The sequence below is a fragment of the Pleurodeles waltl genome, chromosome 2_2, assembly GCF_031143425.1.
Source record: "Pleurodeles waltl isolate 20211129_DDA chromosome 2_2, aPleWal1.hap1.20221129, whole genome shotgun sequence".
NCBI lineage: Eukaryota > Metazoa > Chordata > Amphibia > Caudata > Salamandridae > Pleurodeles > Pleurodeles waltl.
Window position 1 is genome coordinate 644,982,762 of NC_090439.1, and position 17,234 is coordinate 644,999,995.

The 17,234-nt window shown below is 41.2% G+C and overlaps 1 protein-coding gene across 2 annotated transcripts in view; it reads left to right on the forward strand.

Annotated features, from left to right (window-relative positions):
* Positions 1-14,596, forward strand: part of TGS1 (trimethylguanosine synthase 1) — a 279,522-nt gene extending 264,926 nt beyond the window's left edge. For both annotated transcript variants that reach the window (XM_069220193.1, XM_069220194.1), the window contains one exon: positions 14,257-14,596. In XM_069220193.1, coding sequence (XP_069076294.1) covers positions 14,257-14,367 — 111 coding nt within the window. In that variant the 3' untranslated portion in view covers positions 14,368-14,596. The remainder of the gene's footprint in view (positions 1-14,256) is intronic.
* The last annotated feature ends 2,638 nt before the right edge of the window (positions 14,597-17,234 follow it).

Genomic DNA, 17,234 nt, shown 5'->3' on the forward strand with positions numbered 1-17,234 from the left:
CGGTCGATTTTCTGCCAATCGGTCACCTTCGGCGACACCTTTTGTTTCAAAAACTCAATTACTTTATGATAATATTTCATCACCTCTTCAGAAGGTGCTCCAGTCACTTTATCCCTTGCCAGTTCCTTTGTGGGCCAATCTACCCCTCTCTTGCACTCAAGCCACAAGTCTGGCGGAACAATAATCTCAAACAATGTATTTAAATCTTCCCAGAGACATTTTGCAAGCTTCACAAATCTATCTGTCTGTTGATACCACTCGATCGATTTTTCCCTTAACCTAGGATAGTCATTCGTAAAAGACAAAATGTCTCCCCTGGACCAAGGCACATGCACCAAAACACCACCAGCTGTTTCTCTCATAGGTAGGATTTTTACCGTATCTAAATTAGGTGTGACTGTTGTTTCATTAGATCTCGAACTATCTCTTTTCCCCTTATCTCTTTTCTTCATCCATCGGCCTTCCCATTTCTCTAGTGCTCCCCAAATTTGTGCGCTTTGCAGCAACTCTTTCAAATGTGTCTTCATGCCTGCGGATCTCATGTGTTCGAAATCTTTCGTGTCAAAATCTAACCTATAACTTCGTTTCAAATGTTTCGTGTTTCCAATGTCGATATTGTATTTGTCTGCCAAATTCGTTAATTTCTGGTGTACTTTGCCTACCTCTTTGGTAATTTTAGGGCATAAGTATCTTAATTCTGCCTCAGTGTAAGACTCCAACCTATTTACTCCCATTGTTCCATCCACCAATTCAGCAGCTTCTGCTCCTAGTCGTACTAGATTTAGGTATTCATCTTGTTTTTCTTTTTCAGGTTCGATTGTAATCGCTGTAGTCTTTTGTGATGTGCAAGTTTTCTATAACCACTCATTTAACTGTTGTACTGTAAAACCCTGCAGTGAAATATTCCCTGCATGTATCATTGGAGTGTATGAGGTATTTGTACTCATAGTTTGGGGAGTCAGGACTCCCAACCCTGCTTGTCGCATTGCCTCAAGAGGTGCCCCTATTGGACTGAGGTCCATTAAGGGTCTTGATTGTTCGCAAACCTGTCCTCCCTGGGCCATTATTTGTGGAGTTCTAATAGGCCCTCCTCTTGTCGTTTCATGAGTCATAACCCCCTGTTCGCATGTCCCTGTTTTCTCTTGTGCATATAATGGTACTGGGGGACCAACAGTAATAGGTAGTGATATAGCGGCAGGTGAATGGCCTGATCCCAAGCTTCTTGGAGCGGCGACACCATAGGTCTGCTCTAATAATCCAGGTGCAGGTTCTTTCAAAGAACCTGCTACTGGGTTATACCCAGGTATCAGTTGTGGCGGTTGTGACACTAACTGTGGAGTTGACTCGATCTGTATTAACCTTGGCTTTGTATATATCGGGTCTGGCGGCACCACCAAGTTTGTAGTAGTCTCGAGTACTGGAACATCGGGATAAATTATTTTTATCTGTGGTGGAGGCTGTAACTGTATCGGCGAGTCTGGTGCAGTGGGTACACTGACACCATTCTGTATCAAAGCTGTATCGCTAGTCTGCACTGTATCAGTAACACCCTTCTCCTTCGTCTGGTTCCCAGGATCCAAGCTAGTACTTGGAGCACTGTCGTTCACCGCGTATGGTGGCGGACGATCATGTAACAATCTATCCATAAACGCCTCATCATCTGAATCATCCTCCTCTTCCCAGGATCTTTTATTCTCTTTGTGTTTGCCTAATTCTTTGTCAGTTTTGCAGGAAGCTTTCTTTCCCTGTGTCTCCTCTCCCTGGGTTATTGCCGGAAACAGCTTCAACCCATCCACTATTCCTCGTCTCCACATTTTGTTCTCATTATCCCACCTGGCCTCTGCATAGGATTTTTCTGCCCTTGTCAATCTTCTGTGAAATCTTTCTTGTCTATGTTTAAGAGCCATCAGGTCCCAAATTGCCAAAGCCTCATATTGTGCTGGTCGAGGAGGTGGTTTCTGCGTACTTAACATCCACCTCAGATTTTCTAACACCTTTTGATTGAACGTTCCATGTTCTGGAAACGCTAGACACCCCTCTTTCTCAGTTAATTTGTGCCATTGTTTTATCCATAAACATGGTGCAACACCCTTTTCCTCCATAACCGTGTAAGCCGGTGTACCCTCAGGTGGTGTAGGTTCCCCATCAGTTGCAACAATATACACATCTCCTTTCAAAGCGCTTTTAAATGCCTTAACAAAATTCATTTTATTTGATATTTAATCAGAAAACGGCTTTGTTCCCAGGACACTCTTCACCTACCCTTTACTCAACCTATTGCTTCTCACGAACGGCAGCCAATCCGTGCGCGACCCCTCTCAGCATCTGACCTATCTCAGCGCGGCACCACTGACGTCACACTCACACACACTGTAGCTGACAAAGTCTTGCGGCTTGTCCACACCTCGCTAACTCCTTATAACTCATACAAACTAATGCAAATTATTGCTAGCACTTAAATGACAACACAAATCTGCCGGTTTACTACAGGAAAGGTAACACATTCGCTTCAGAACTTTACAGAGATTTCACTTGAAGCCTCGGCCGCTACTCTCTCCTTCTCAGTTCCCTCATACGCAAGCAGAATTCGACCTGCAAATCCTACTCTCGACTTGTCAATGACTCCTTCTAGTGCACTTTAGAACTTGTCAAATCTCCATCGAAGGTTACACACATGCATCATAACTCGAAACTCGACTTGTCAACCACGCCCGATTGACCTACTAAACCGCACAGATTACGACATAAACCATTTTAACATCATACTCCGGAGTCTTAGACCTCAATAGGTCCGTATACAACAACCAACCACGTGGATAATTTTGAGCAACAAGCGCTGCATTCACATGAAGTACGCCGACTTCCCTACTCTCATACTGTGGAGTACGCCTACTCCTTCTAAACAACACTTAATTTGGCCTAATCACACTCAAATATTCACAATCACCTGCAAAGTGCCAAAGATTTAATAAGCGCAAAAGACCCTAACCACACATACTATGGCGCCGAGAACATTCCCAACTCATTTAGGCAGGCTCCGAGATCCCGGGAAAGCCCATGGCGAATCTAGCAACTCATCATCTTTCCAAATTGCATTATCACAAGAAAACAAATTAAGCAATAAAACTCCGTCCTAGGGCCCCCAAGGGCCAAACCATCCTCTGCTACCAGAACTGCTAACGCGTCCGTCTATGTTAATCTATACACATCAGGACTCGTTGTAGGCCAATGAATCTTTGGACCCAGTGGTGAGACACCGTAGGACGAGATAACTGATCAAAACACCAATCAATATGTCAATAACATTGTCAATATTTAACACCAAAATATATCTTGTTTTAGGCATTAATAAACATTCGGCGCAACCATAAACCTTTCAGTCATGAATAACCACACCTTAATGAAGTTTTATGAGTTTTATTCCCTATTGATTACAATCTAGTAGCAAAGGCATCAATCTCAAAGTCAAGAAGCATATAAGCACAATTACAAGATGACAGCCACAGTAAGCTTTCGATAGTGCAGAAATCAGAAGCATAGATAATCAGATGAGTATAACCAGATCACAATACATTGAATGTTCTAGGATACAAGTTCAGCATAGCATCATGTCAGTCACGTCAGTTTGTCAGTCAAAATGAATACCTTGTCTAACCTCTAATTAGCATTAGCATGTTGGGCGTCATCCAAAACAATTTTGAACACCAATTTGGAAACATCTAACTAAGGTCTCTAATCAAAAACATACAGCAGTTGGTACCTAGAAAGAAAAGGCAAATAAATAATTTTTCATTAGCAACATATAATTACCCTCCTCTGATTAGGTCAGCATTCAGGATTAGGCTTCGTCTTCAGGACATCAGTTAGATCGCTGTCAGTCTATCTAAGTTTAAAAGACAAAGACACTCTTCTCATAAGGTGAAAAGTGTAGGGGCAGTCTAATGGGCAAAGATGATTTTCTCTAAGTCTCAGGTCACCAAATAGAGTGACAGAGTTTCGAGATGCAATCAATATCATTCCCTACCTAATGCTGCTCTATTTCCTGTGTCATGGGTTTTTATCCCTTTTTCGTAATTCATTCCCCCAAAATTCTATTGGTCAGTCAATACACCCTACCATTGTCAACCTATCAAATTATACATTAAGTAATGCATTTTGTCATTTTGGATACTTTATTATGTTCTAATTGGTCATCATAATTGACGTATTTCGTAGGTGGCATCTCCGGGGTTACTTCATCTCCTTGGCACTCGTCAGGTCAAAAGTTCTCTTCTCCTCGCTCCATCGTCCTTGGAAGTGTCCAATAATGTTTCAAAGCGCATAATTCTATATGAAAGCTACTAGCATGCGGATGGGAGAGTTGGGTGATGTTGCAAACTAATAAGGGAAAAGAACAATCGCTGGGTCATGGTCTTTTGCAAGTCATCACACTGGAGAAACAGAAAAATATGCTTTAATATGAGAGTTACACAGCTAGTTCTCGACTCACGCTAACTTAGGATATATGGTTCCAATGAATGCAGTTTTATACGTTTTAATGTGCTCAGTTAGGCAAACTATAAACGATTATTTCTTACAGTCGACATTAGTTTATACATATGAACAATTCTCCATATTTATGAATACGCTTTAATGAATATTTTATTAATACAGCATTGTTAGACATAAGCATTTCACGTCTATAATATGTAATATTTAAACTACGCTCTCTCAAGACCATGACCTAAAAGTGATCCTGTGACAAAATAAAATAAAGTTTATGAAGGTAAAAGAATGACTTATAATGTAGAGTGTCATTACTTCAAGTATAGGGTCATTTGTAAATTCAGAACTACCATCAGCATTTTATAAAAATATTACTAGTCTGCGTAATACCGATAGTTTGAATGGGACATCTGCTTAGTAATAATTCCCGTAATGAAAACTGATCATACAATGATGCATGTGTAGCAGGTGGTTTAGTAATTTCATATAATCTGCAGCTACAGTATGTGAAGTCACGTCACGAGGTGATACATCGACTCTGTGAGGCTGAGATCTCTGAATTGGATACTTAGGGGGGGGCCACTGTGCTGCCGAAATAATAGGAAGCTCCATTTTCCAGTCAAACAGCACTCAGGTTGCTCAGCTTGCAACAGAATTGAGGGAGGGTCACTTAGGCATCCTCGAGTCTCCGGATAGACATGGGAAAGCAGACAGTGGCTTAAGAGAGAATGTGCGTGTCAAGTGTTACTACAGTACAGCACAGTGAACCAAGCAATAGTGATTTTTAAATGCCCTCCCACGAATTGTGTGCGCACAACATTTTTAATAAGTCACGTTGATACAATACATTTGCGGTCACACAGGATTAAATCAGTGGTGAAGGGTACAGAGGGCAGTGCCAGATGCAGCACAGAAAGGTACAATGAGTCAGTGATGTTGAGATGAAAAAGGCAATCTATTGTGAGGTAACCGGCACTATTTGAGGAGATTTCAAACACAGTTCGGTATTAGCACCAGTGCCTTTGGCTAAGCACCATATAATATTCACAAATAGTTCTAATTATCATGTTGTATTGTTTGCATATCTCGGATTCTGCCTGAAACGGAGAGAACACAGACCTTTGCAAGCTAAGCATAATACAGTATGAGGTTTGCAGGTAGTGATCATTCGCAGTAGAGACATTTATTCAAAAGGGAGCATCAGGACTGTTTTCAACCCAAAATAATAACTAATCACTAGCGGATTGATAAGAAGAAGGTGCCTGAGAGGTTGTACTTGCCAATCCGAGTCACCACTGTCCCATCTAAACATGTCGAAATGATCTCTTGGCAGCCCTTGTCTATTGCTTGTGGGTGGTAGAAGGGACTCAGCAGTTATTTACGAGCATTTTTGTCCAACAAGGTCAAATCCTCAGCAGTCTATCCTATTTTGTGTTGAGAGCTGCTTTGGGGTCATCTAACTTTAGACTGTCTGCAGCAGTAAAGGATTCTTTTGCCTGGCGGAGGACTTGCACACAGGGTAATGGCGTCAGCAGCAAGCGTTGGCCTAGTCTCAGGCAGGTGGAGGTGGCTATCTTGTGCTCCACTCTCTTAAAACATAGTTCGACAGTAAGGGAGCCCACTGGCACAGGTCGGAAACAATTCAGTGAGGTGACAAGGGGCAGTTGTCAGAAGCCCTATACCCAGTCAAGGTAAATGCATTCTTCCAATTGTGCTCCTTGGAGACGGAGTCTTGGATAGCAGGAGCATCTACAGGGGCTTTAAGTGGAAACTCTAGGGTACTTTCTGATGGGAAGCTGCGTGGATTCCTTCTGTACCTCAAAGTACAGAGCATAGCCACAAAGTAAGAGGAAGTTGAAAAACAGGGGAGAGTATGACCGGCACTCATATGGTAAATGTTCAAGAACATTTCCAGGTGAGCCTAATTTTGGTATATTGGCAGTTTGAAAGCCTCCTCATATTCTGTACACTCCAATGTGCACAAAAGGTTAGGCTAGAGATAGCTGCACGTAATGTTTGCAAACACATTAAAAAAACACAAAAGTGCCCCCTTTCTGCCCCAAGACTCTGGACGTACTTTACAAAGGAGAGCAAGAGAGAGCCCTTCTTGGTGTATCTAGGCCCCCCAAAATTGATCAGCTGTCAACAACTCGGGCTTCCGTCAGAGGTAGGCAAGCCAACGGAGGTGTTGTTACTCCTCTGAGCACATCGCGGGTATTACTGTGAAGTAACAGCAGTTGAGTTTGTGGACCCACACACTTAACACTCAAACACACTCTCTCTATCTCTCTCATTTATATAGTGTTTCCATAGGAAGTGCCTTCTTTGTGTTGCTAATAATTTAGGAACTTAGAAGCCATTTGAAGAATCTCCACAAAACTTTTCAAAAATGTGCTACTGTGACTAGTTTGAGCATGGAAAGTTTCAGGGTGATCAGTGAAGCGGTGACCGCGCAAAGGTGGGCGGGGTGGGGGTTTGCTTTTTCCATAGTCATTTTTCCATAGGAGGATTAGACAAAGCTACAGCCCAAGCAGCTGAACTGATTTGCACCAGATTTGGCAGACAGCTAGATCTTGGTCTGTAAATAGTGCTTTTTGTGTTTTGAAATTTAAATTTAAGATTAAAAAGAATTGTATGTATCACGCCACAGAGGATCCAAAGAGTTGACAGATCTCATCCTGAGATCTGATTAGCTGCCACCACCGCAACCAGGAAGTTGCAGCAACCATCTTAGGACTTGGGGCTCAGTCCCGTGTACTAAGAAAAATGTCCCCCTCCCCCCCCAAAAAAAAGACTAAAGAGGCTTGGTGTAATACCCTGATCCACATAGGCCTGGAGATGGGGTCCCATAGGGGTGGAAAAGCATGGGGGTCCTGTACATTTTAACAAACCCGCACCTCCTCAGGTGGGCCAGGAATGGAGCGCAGTATTTATTTAAAGGGGAGGGTGTGTGTGGCCCCCCCTTCCCAAACAGGCAGGAAGCCCCTGTCCCCCGAGGCAATATTTCAAATAATGGGATGTGGGTTCACACGGTCCTCCTTGCTGAGTCAGACAATGGCCTGGGGAACCCATCCCCTGGGGTTGGCTCAGTGGCAACCCCAGGACACAGTCTCTTTCTATACACTGGAGGCAGTGGGAGAATAAAGCAGTTCCTTGCCCACACTCTCAGGCAGGGAAATGCTTTGATTGCTCCCACCCTGCAGAAGCAAAAGAAAACTGCTCCTGTGAGTTGGAGCAATGCCGGCTCCTGCTACACCAGTGATGGGTGCAAGCAGAGGAGCAATCCCCAACAAGGGACTGACTGTGGGGTGCCCAAAGTGGACAAAGGGCACCCCATTAAAAATAAAAAATAACTGGACTAGTAGTGGCATGCCCTGGGTGCACACCAGGGTACACCACCTTATTATTAAAAATGAAAATGCTGGGGAAGCCTGGGACTACCGAAGCAGTCCCTTATAAGAAGAAAAATAGTTGATGTTCCCGGGTGGACCGGGACACCCAGAAAAAAAAGCCCAAAGAGAATAATAAATGAGCATCCACAGCCAGTCCTTTATTTACTGCTTAGTCAAGGAGCGCTCCATGATGCCCCGGGTACATACATTTATTTATTTCTGGTGATGTCTCAGAAAGGGGCAGGGACATCAGCAGAATGTTTTTTTTTTTTTTTTTTTAATGTGAGGGGAAGGCCGTAGGAAGATCTGCAGCCCCCCCAACAACACTAAAAAAGAAAACAAAAGTCTCTTGGGTAAATGAAACCATGACCCCAGGAGAACCTACCATATTTTTTTTAAGTACTTCCCAGGCTGGAGCGTTCGATCTACAGCTGGGATTGCAGTGGCACCTAGGGGTTGTTGGAATTTTATGTGTTAAAAATATTTAACATTAAAATGCAAGCACAATGTGTAACATGTGAAAAAGTGTAACAAATATATATTTGTTTTATTTTGTTTTAATAACAAATAATATATATGGCTTTTTATTTTCACATTTTTGACCCTCAAAATGTAACAGTAGAAACTATGTAAAAGTCGTCAAAGACATGTAGTTCAATGAAACCTTATTAAATATTTTAGGTCATTATTGAAATATAGATTTGATTACAATTATTGGTAGTTTTTGGAGAAAGATGATAGATCTGTTTTTTATATATATATGGTGTTATATATATATATATATAAAAAGGGTGGGTGTTGGGTGTGGAGGGGCTCTGGGGGTTGGCTGCGGGGATTGGCCACAGGACCTGGCACAGGTCAGGCTCTGTGGCCAACAACCCACCACACATGTCCAAAGGTCATGCGCAGCGTAGGGTTGGCTGGTTGCAAGCGTAGCCCTACTGCCAACCCTCCAACGCGCACAAAAGCCATGCCAAACAGGAGGTAGGCATTACGTATGGTAATAAAATATTACTTTACGATAAAAAAAAACAAAAGAAATTCACTGGAAAAAAAAGATTAAAGTAACTTTCTAGTTAGGTTAATTGTTCAGTAACAACTTAACGTTTTAAATAAAAAAAAACACAACAAATTCACTATTTACAGTTATCTTAAGTAACTATAACTTGTGCTCTAAGGTAACTATATAACTTGCGCCATCACCATGCACTGTTAATTATCCCACAGATTACATCACTCATAACATCTTCTATGACATTGTCAATTATTGATGGCAGGGGGCGTGAGTTCTAGTTACTTTAGGGCAAGAGTCTAATATAGCAGGGTGAAAAAATGTAATTTCATTTTTCAGCATGGATTTACACCCGGATGCAACACGACTCTTCATGTTAATATGGCAATCACTGCCTTGGAGGTAGCGTTGGTGGATGGGCCCCCTCTTGAAATGATAATATTAGATGCCAAAAAAGCCTTTAATCTGGTTTCCTGGTCATTTCTGTGGGTAGTGATGGGTGCCTCAGCATTTGGCCCTCGGTATATATCTCTGGTTCAACAACTGTATGTTGGTCTGAAGGCTAGGGCTCTTCGTTTAGGTACTCTCCCAGACGCAATCGAAATTTCTAGGGGTACTCTGTAGGGCTGCTTCTTTCACCACACGCTTTTTGCACTAAATAGTGAGCCCTGCCTCCAGGCTCTTGAACTGTCCGATGCGATCCACCCTGTGCATATACATCATCTTAAACTCAAAGTCTTAGCAGATGCAGAAGATATGGCCATTTTAACTCCTGCCCTGGTCACTGATCTTACAGCCATTGAATTGGTTGCATGGAAATTCGGCTTTGTCTTAGAATACAAGCTTAACCTTGATAAAATCTCAGGTCTTATCAGTGTCATCACTTGTGTTCAGGATAAGAAGTGGGTGCGCTCTGCAGCATATCTGGGCATTGAATCGTCCTTTCTAATGGAGGACATCATTGAGAATAACTTTGGTAAAGTTAATCAATCAACTGAGGTCTTTAATAAATGGAACAGATTACATCTGGATTTGTTTCAGAGGTTTAACCTTCTCAATATGATCATCCTTCCTTGACGCATATCTCTTCAGGTTCAGGTATGTCCCTTTTTATCTCTCTAAGGTCTGTTTTGAGCAAAGTTGCAGCTTGTTGGCAGAAATGTATCTAGAGCTATAAAAACCCAGTTGCAGAATACAGCTTCTCCAATTACCCCAGGAGAAAGAGGGAGTTCCTATCACAACTAAGATTGGTTCTTGGATTGGAACGATGGATTGTGAGGTTCAGGTTCAGGGACTATCTACTTTGGGGGGATTCTAGTGTCCCTCCTCCCAAATACAGGTATGATTGTATTTCTAGAGTACCAGGTTTAAGACTTTAAGGTTGTTTAATCTAACCTGGGTTCATCTCAGAAAATGTTTCGGACACTCCTCTCAATCAATATATTTATTTGGGTTTTGACCCTAATTTGCCTCTGTCTATTCATCATAGCTTTCTCAAGTGTTGGAAAGCAGCTAAAATCTTTACTTTGGGAGAAATGTTCAAAGGTGTTATACTCTTATCCTTTTCGATCCTTCAGCAACAGTTCTCCCTTCCCTATTTGGGCTTTTTTTTTTAGATAACTACAAAACCAACACTACTTAACAAGTATTAAACACTAGGATTTGTTGCTTTCAAAAATGTTTTCTTGATTTTGTAATGAGTTGCCCTCAGAAGGGTCACATTAGCTTGGCTTATAAGATTCCCTTGGAGGAGCTCGAGCAGGACTGATCTATTTCAGCTAAGGTCAGACAAGTGGAGCAGATATCTTGGGGTGGGGGAAACTGCTAATGATTTAGGCTCAGTACCTCCCCCCTGCCATGTCCTAAATACCATTGGTGTTAAAGCTTATAATATTAATTGTATCAATGACTTTTATTATACACCTCACCACTTACATATCATGAAGTCGCGACAAGACAGGATATGTTTCCACTGTGTAGCCAACGGCACGAACACAGCATGCTTGTCTGTGCATAATTTATTGGGACTTATTTTTTGGGAAACTCAATGAGATTTTCCATGTTGGCATCATTTCGGACCCGAGTTAATAATATTGAGGCATTCACCTTTAATTCCTCATGACAGTGCAAGGATCTAAGTCTTTGCCATCTGCCTCCCTAGATTGGTTCTGGAATGATATTGGTTATTGAGTGAGGCTCCCAGCCCATTGGTATGGTGGCATGAGTTTCCTAACACTTTTTCCCTGGAAACGTCTATGCTAGGCAACGAAGAATGTAGAACCAGGCTAAGTCGCATATTGGATCCATTAAGGGCATGGATGTGCCTGAATTCAGCCTCTCAAGATCTGTTATCACTAAAGAAGTATTTTCTTTTGGCTTGTATGGCTTGTTTTATATGACACTTTCTGCACTTCTGGTTTCTACCTTGGATTATTCCCTTCAATAATCTTTATTGTTTCTGTCTTGTTTGGTTTTATGTTATGTATTTTCTTTTTCGGTGAAAGTTTTCTTCAATAAAAAGAAATTAAAAAAAGAGAACATTGTACATGGCAGGAGCCCAAGTTATAGCTACCATAGGGCACGTGTTAAAAGATAACTGTAACTAATGAATTTCTGTGATTTTTAGAGTTTAAAATGTTACATTGTTAATGAACGTTTTGCCTAATTATAACATTACTTTAAACTTAGTGTTTTTTCAGTGGACATATATATATTAATAATCTACTGGTGGTTGCCAGTAGGTAGCTATAGTTAGGACCTAGTTTCCATAGAATAGGTGTTTTTTTGACTTGGCTATATCTTTGGCACAGTTTGATGAATCTTCACAAAATTTTCCCAAAAAAAGGTGTGCCCAAGAATCTTGTTGTGCATGGAAAGTTTTGGCGTGATCCATCAAGCCGGGGCTAAGAAAAAGGCGAGGGGGCCAACAAAAGTGTGTTTCCCATTTTAATTTCCATAGAGATTTTAGACACAACTACAGCCCAAACTGCTAGATGTAATTACACCAAATTTGGCAGGAAGGTAGCCATTGGTCCATTAAGAGTGCTTTTTTTTAATTTGGTGTAATCCGTCCAGTAGTTTTCGATAAAATAAAGGAAAATTAAATGTGTACATCTTGGCAGAGCCTAAGCACAGATCTCATGGTGAGATCTGATTGGCTGGCAGCACTTCAACCAGAAAGTGAACAGCCATCTTGGGACCAGTATATATGATAGCACCCAATTGAAATGCATTGTAGTGAATGGCAGGTTTTGAAGGTCACAAAAAGGAGAACGTATACAGGGCGATAACAAATTTTAGTTACAATATAAATCATTTGTTGATGGTACCGTACTAATTTTATGAATTGTGGTGTGTTCTAAGGTGATGTTACCCTGCTGGGATTTCATGAATCCTGTTTGAGAGGAAATTGTTTCCTCTTGATTTTCCCATACAGGTTATGGACTGTGCTCTAGAAGCTAAAAATGAGAGCATATTTTCTGTAAATTCACAAAATCTTTCTCAGCCATATGAGAATCACTATCACAAACTATCTTTTTCTCAAGAAGAATCACAAGGTCTTTTCTTAGACCATGGAGATAAACATATTTTGTCACAATGAATTTGGAGACACTTTTTTTTTTTTTTAATTTTATTTTTAGAAAACTAAAACATACGTTTACCAAAAGATTACAATACACAAATGGGTGCCCTGGACACAAACCGATTGATTCCTTACTGTCCACCCACTTGACCCCATCGCAGATCGTCACTTTTGAGACAACTGTATTGTCTGAAGCATAACACTGTATCTCAAAAACAAGCTTTTTCCAACTAAGGTGGCACAAGTGTAGGTGCACACTCAGGAGGATAAACGGAGACAAGCAAAGGCTGTGAATAAAAAAAAAATGTTAACTTTTATCGCTGGGGGACCCAGCAAGTAATATGAAAGTCGAAACATCACCACTGATAAAAGCAGACTTAGAGGGGTCTATAATCATCTGAACAGATTGTGTTATTTGGACTTTGCTACCTTTCCTGAACTTCTCTGTGTCACTTGAACCAGTTTTTATGTCTCCTAGGATTACTGCATGTAGGTAAAAATCCTTTTATCATTGTTGTGTCCACGTTAAGCACTATGTCCAAAAAGTAATGTTTTCTTCAACACATGGAAATAATTTAACATGAGAACCGATTAGTACAATTATATTTCTTTCCTGCTGACCAGCTATGACTCTATTACCATCCACACTTGAGTATGGTTTTATTTACTAAATGTAATCATCCGTAAGGTTAACTATATGCTGCTGTATTGCATAATTCGTACCTGGATGATCCGTTGTATTTTAAACAAATTGTACTGGTGATGATTTTTTACTGAGGTCCTGAGTTGCCATGCTTTGTATCATATTGTTCACTCACGTGATCAGTACACTACTGTAAATTTTGTCTAGTTTCCTACAGTGATCACCTTCAAAAATGACTTTCTTCGATTTTTCACACTTATCGCCAAATGTTTCTAATTGTTGTCTTGTATGCAGGTCATCGGTTTGTACTCTATTTTAGAGATTTACATGAGGTTCAGAGACGTAGTGCCTCTAAAACACTTGCATTTCTTGGACTGTTAGCACTGAAAACGCTTTAGTCACCACCTCAGACCCCTTAAGCTCATTATTACCCTTTATATTGTTTTACCACATGAATTGCTTTTTCCTAGAGTCACCTCTTAGTTACAGGCTACTCTTGCCATGTTCATCTTTTCTGGTTTGACACTGGATTGGAACAATTAATGCATAAGAGATTCCAGAAGGCACATAGTCAATGGACAACCTCTAGGTACTGCCTTCAATAAACGGGCATGCATTAAGACACATTTGCTGATCAAGACGTCAAGCTAGAAGGTATTAACAAGCTTGTCCATTCAGGTTTTGTACAGAGCATTCAGTTGATGACGTATGAAATGCTGATTTAGCAAGAAAACAGCTACTAAGAATTACAGGTGAAATCACACATATCTAGATTAAAGGAATCAAATAGATCGCCTAACAAGCCATGGCTAACGTTTAATTTAATATAACATGTTATACAACAGTGAACACGTAGTTTGAGCACCTGCACTGTTCGATGACACTGTCCATGACCCCAGACAACCTGCAGACTAATCCTATGGGAGTTAAAACTGCAAAAGTCAGCTAAAGAGATGAAAGAACCAGCCCTTCAAATGAATAGCTGTGTGGTGCTGACTTCTTGAAGTGTCTTTGTTGTGGTTTCAAAATAAGGCATGTTTTGAGGGCTTTGCTGTCGTTATCATTTGTCTAAAACCATATGTTTGAAGTATAAAAGGATAAAAGATTGGGAATTAATTGCATGTCTCTTCATATTTTACAGATAGCTTCCTTAGCTGGGCCAGGTGGGCAAGTCGAAATAGAACAGAATTTCCTCAACAATGCATTGAAGACAATAACAGCATACTTTGGCGACCTTATCCGAAGACCCTAGTACTCCCGGCGTTTGTTTTACATTCGAACTGAAGATCATGGCCTCATCTTCACATAACAGGCTCTTTATCAAATATTCTGCTGTGTGCATCGTAATAATGTACAGACAATATGCGTTTCCTCCCAATTCCTTCCTATGTGTGCTTGTGTTTTGTATGTTTATATTGTAAATTGAAAAGCAAAGTCGTACATTTCTTTTTTCAATAAAATGTCTTTTTTGAAGCATTTAACTGTGCTCCGACTGTATATTTTTCAATCCATATTTTCAAGTTAGTCATTTTTAATGTACACACTATTATAGTATTTCAGACTTGGGGCCTGATTTAGACTTCGGGTGAGGGGTTACTTACGTCCGCAGAAATTTAAATCCCATTCTAACCTAATGTGATTTAGATTTCGTCAGACGGGATATCTGTCACCGTTGGGACAGAGTAAACCGGGCCCGAGTTCTATGGTGCTTTGTACTTGTTAATTTTCTGATTGATGTTACTACTTCTCAGCAAAGAATATTTACAATTTGGCTTCTTTGCAGTTGATATATGCTTGAGAGTAGTGAATTTGTGGAGCTTCTTTACACTGTGATATAGGCCATGATGAATCCGTGGAGAGCTTTTTAGCTGCACCATTTATCACCGAAAAGCCCAAAAATCTGTTTGGATACACTCTTCTCATTCAGTTGACCTCAACGGATAGCTAAATTAAAACAAATAAAAGAAAATGTCAACATCAATGTCCACTACTCTATTGCACTTGGAAGACCATTAATACACACAGGAGTTAGACTCGCTGTTCAAATCAAGAGGTCGTTAGAGTAGGGAAGTCCAATTTTGGGGATGGGGGGGTGGCAGTATGCTGAGACAGTCGCACAGAAATAAAGGCATTCCAAGTCTTAAGCATAATTACATTTATAAGACGAATCAAGTTCGCAATGTTCCCACTACCTTATGGTTATACTTCACACTATAAGTATAGATTTTTTTTTTTAAAGCATAAAAATATTTTTCGGTTTGTGCTCTAATTTGGTTATTATTGAGGCTTCAGTCTGTGGTTCACTTAATGGATCCTGAATGGGATGAAATGTGACAACATGCATACTGTAAATTTCGGAGAACTGAACTCTCATTTACACATAGAACTTTCAAGTTCAACGTAAAGTAGTGAACACAGATTATTTCATAAAGTAGTTTCATGTTGTATTTTATAAAGTTATCTAATATCTGTTTTACAGTACCAAAGCTGTATACACTCAAATTCTAATTGCTTGTCCTAAGCAGCAACAAATCACTAACACTGGCACATCAGTTTAAACTGTAAAGGATTTGAAGTTAAATAAAATATTTTAGAGCCTGGGCAAAAGTGAAGGGTGGATGGATTATTCCTTGGATTTTTAGAGCAGCGGCACACATCCTCCATAGCCAAAGCCTATGAATTTGGGGAAATGTCTGCTTAATTAAGAAGTAGGTTGTGATGTCACCTTGTACCCAACTGCTAATGCTGCTTGTATTTACTCATATTGAACACTATTGCATACACTTCCACTATGGCAGCTTGGTTTTGCCCCCCACCCCCTAATTGGCCCTTTCCAATAAGGAAACACTGGACTGTAAAGCGCTGTTATGCTGACACACTATTTAGATACAGGAGACATTAATAATTTACATTCTCCTTTTTTCATAGGAACCCAATTGCCAACATTCAAAATGCTTTCTTTAGTAAAATGCCTTTTATTAAAATAAACTTGCAAGAGGCCTGCTGAGGCAGCACCCTTTCAGCAAAATCACCATTTCAAAACCAGTACAACACCCTTTTCACCAGAGGGTAAACACGTTAACCAGTTCGTACATAGAATTGGCCTTGGAGCCCCTTTGAGTAGCAACTTAAATGGAGACATACAAGTGGGAACACCCCGACACAAGATGGAGAATGCGCAAGAGTGAGCGGCTGAAGGGAGCCCCCTCTCCTCTCGACCAGGATGGCTTGAGATTTGAGATTAAATAGCCTTAACCGGAATGCGCAACCCTGCCATGGTGGTAAGCCTGATTGTTGTGCAGGACCAGACGAGCGGTGACCGCCACCGACTGCGAGGCTGTACCAGAGCACCAATTTGCAGAGAGGCGAGTAGACACATAGGCAGGGACCCGCAGAGCAAAGACTGGTCTTGCGAGCGCAGCAGGCCGAGAAGCAAACGTCAGCAAGCATGCCTGTTCAGCATGGCACTGAAGATTTCCCGCAGTGCTCACACAAAGTTGGTGTCGGTACAAATGAACCAAGGCAGCCTCCGCCGTTGGGAAGTGCTGCTAAAGCCGGGCTGAAGCTGTCCCCTAAACTCCAGGGGCCTCACCTGAGCAAGGGGCCGACCCAGCTTGAGGGCACCAGTGTGGAGACCAGACCTGACCTGTAGCATGGTGGTGGACTGGTCATTCTTGAAATTTTCAAAGTACCGCACCAGGCCAGATGTCCAGAGGTGCTATCAGGGAAGGGGGCGCTGAGCTCGACTACATCTTTACAGGGGGATCGGTTGCTGGAATTATCGGAATCTGACTGAACTAACCCAGCAGCAGGAGTTAATGTGGACATATCCGTGCAACCTGAAACTGGCATCAGCCCTCCTCAGGTCAGTAGTAATGTTTGTGATAACGGCTTTGTTAGGGCTAGCCAGGGCTTATATCAGAATCCCATGTATATTAAAAATAGCGGGGGCAGACTCCAAGGCCATGTCTATTTCAAGGGGCAGAAGGCAGGGGTGCCCTTGTTCACCTCTGCTTTTTGCACTTTACATCAACCCACTCATAAGATAATAAGTTAATTGTCCCAATGGAATTGACCTGGGGAGCGTGATATTGCTATAGTTTCACCAGATCCAGGAAC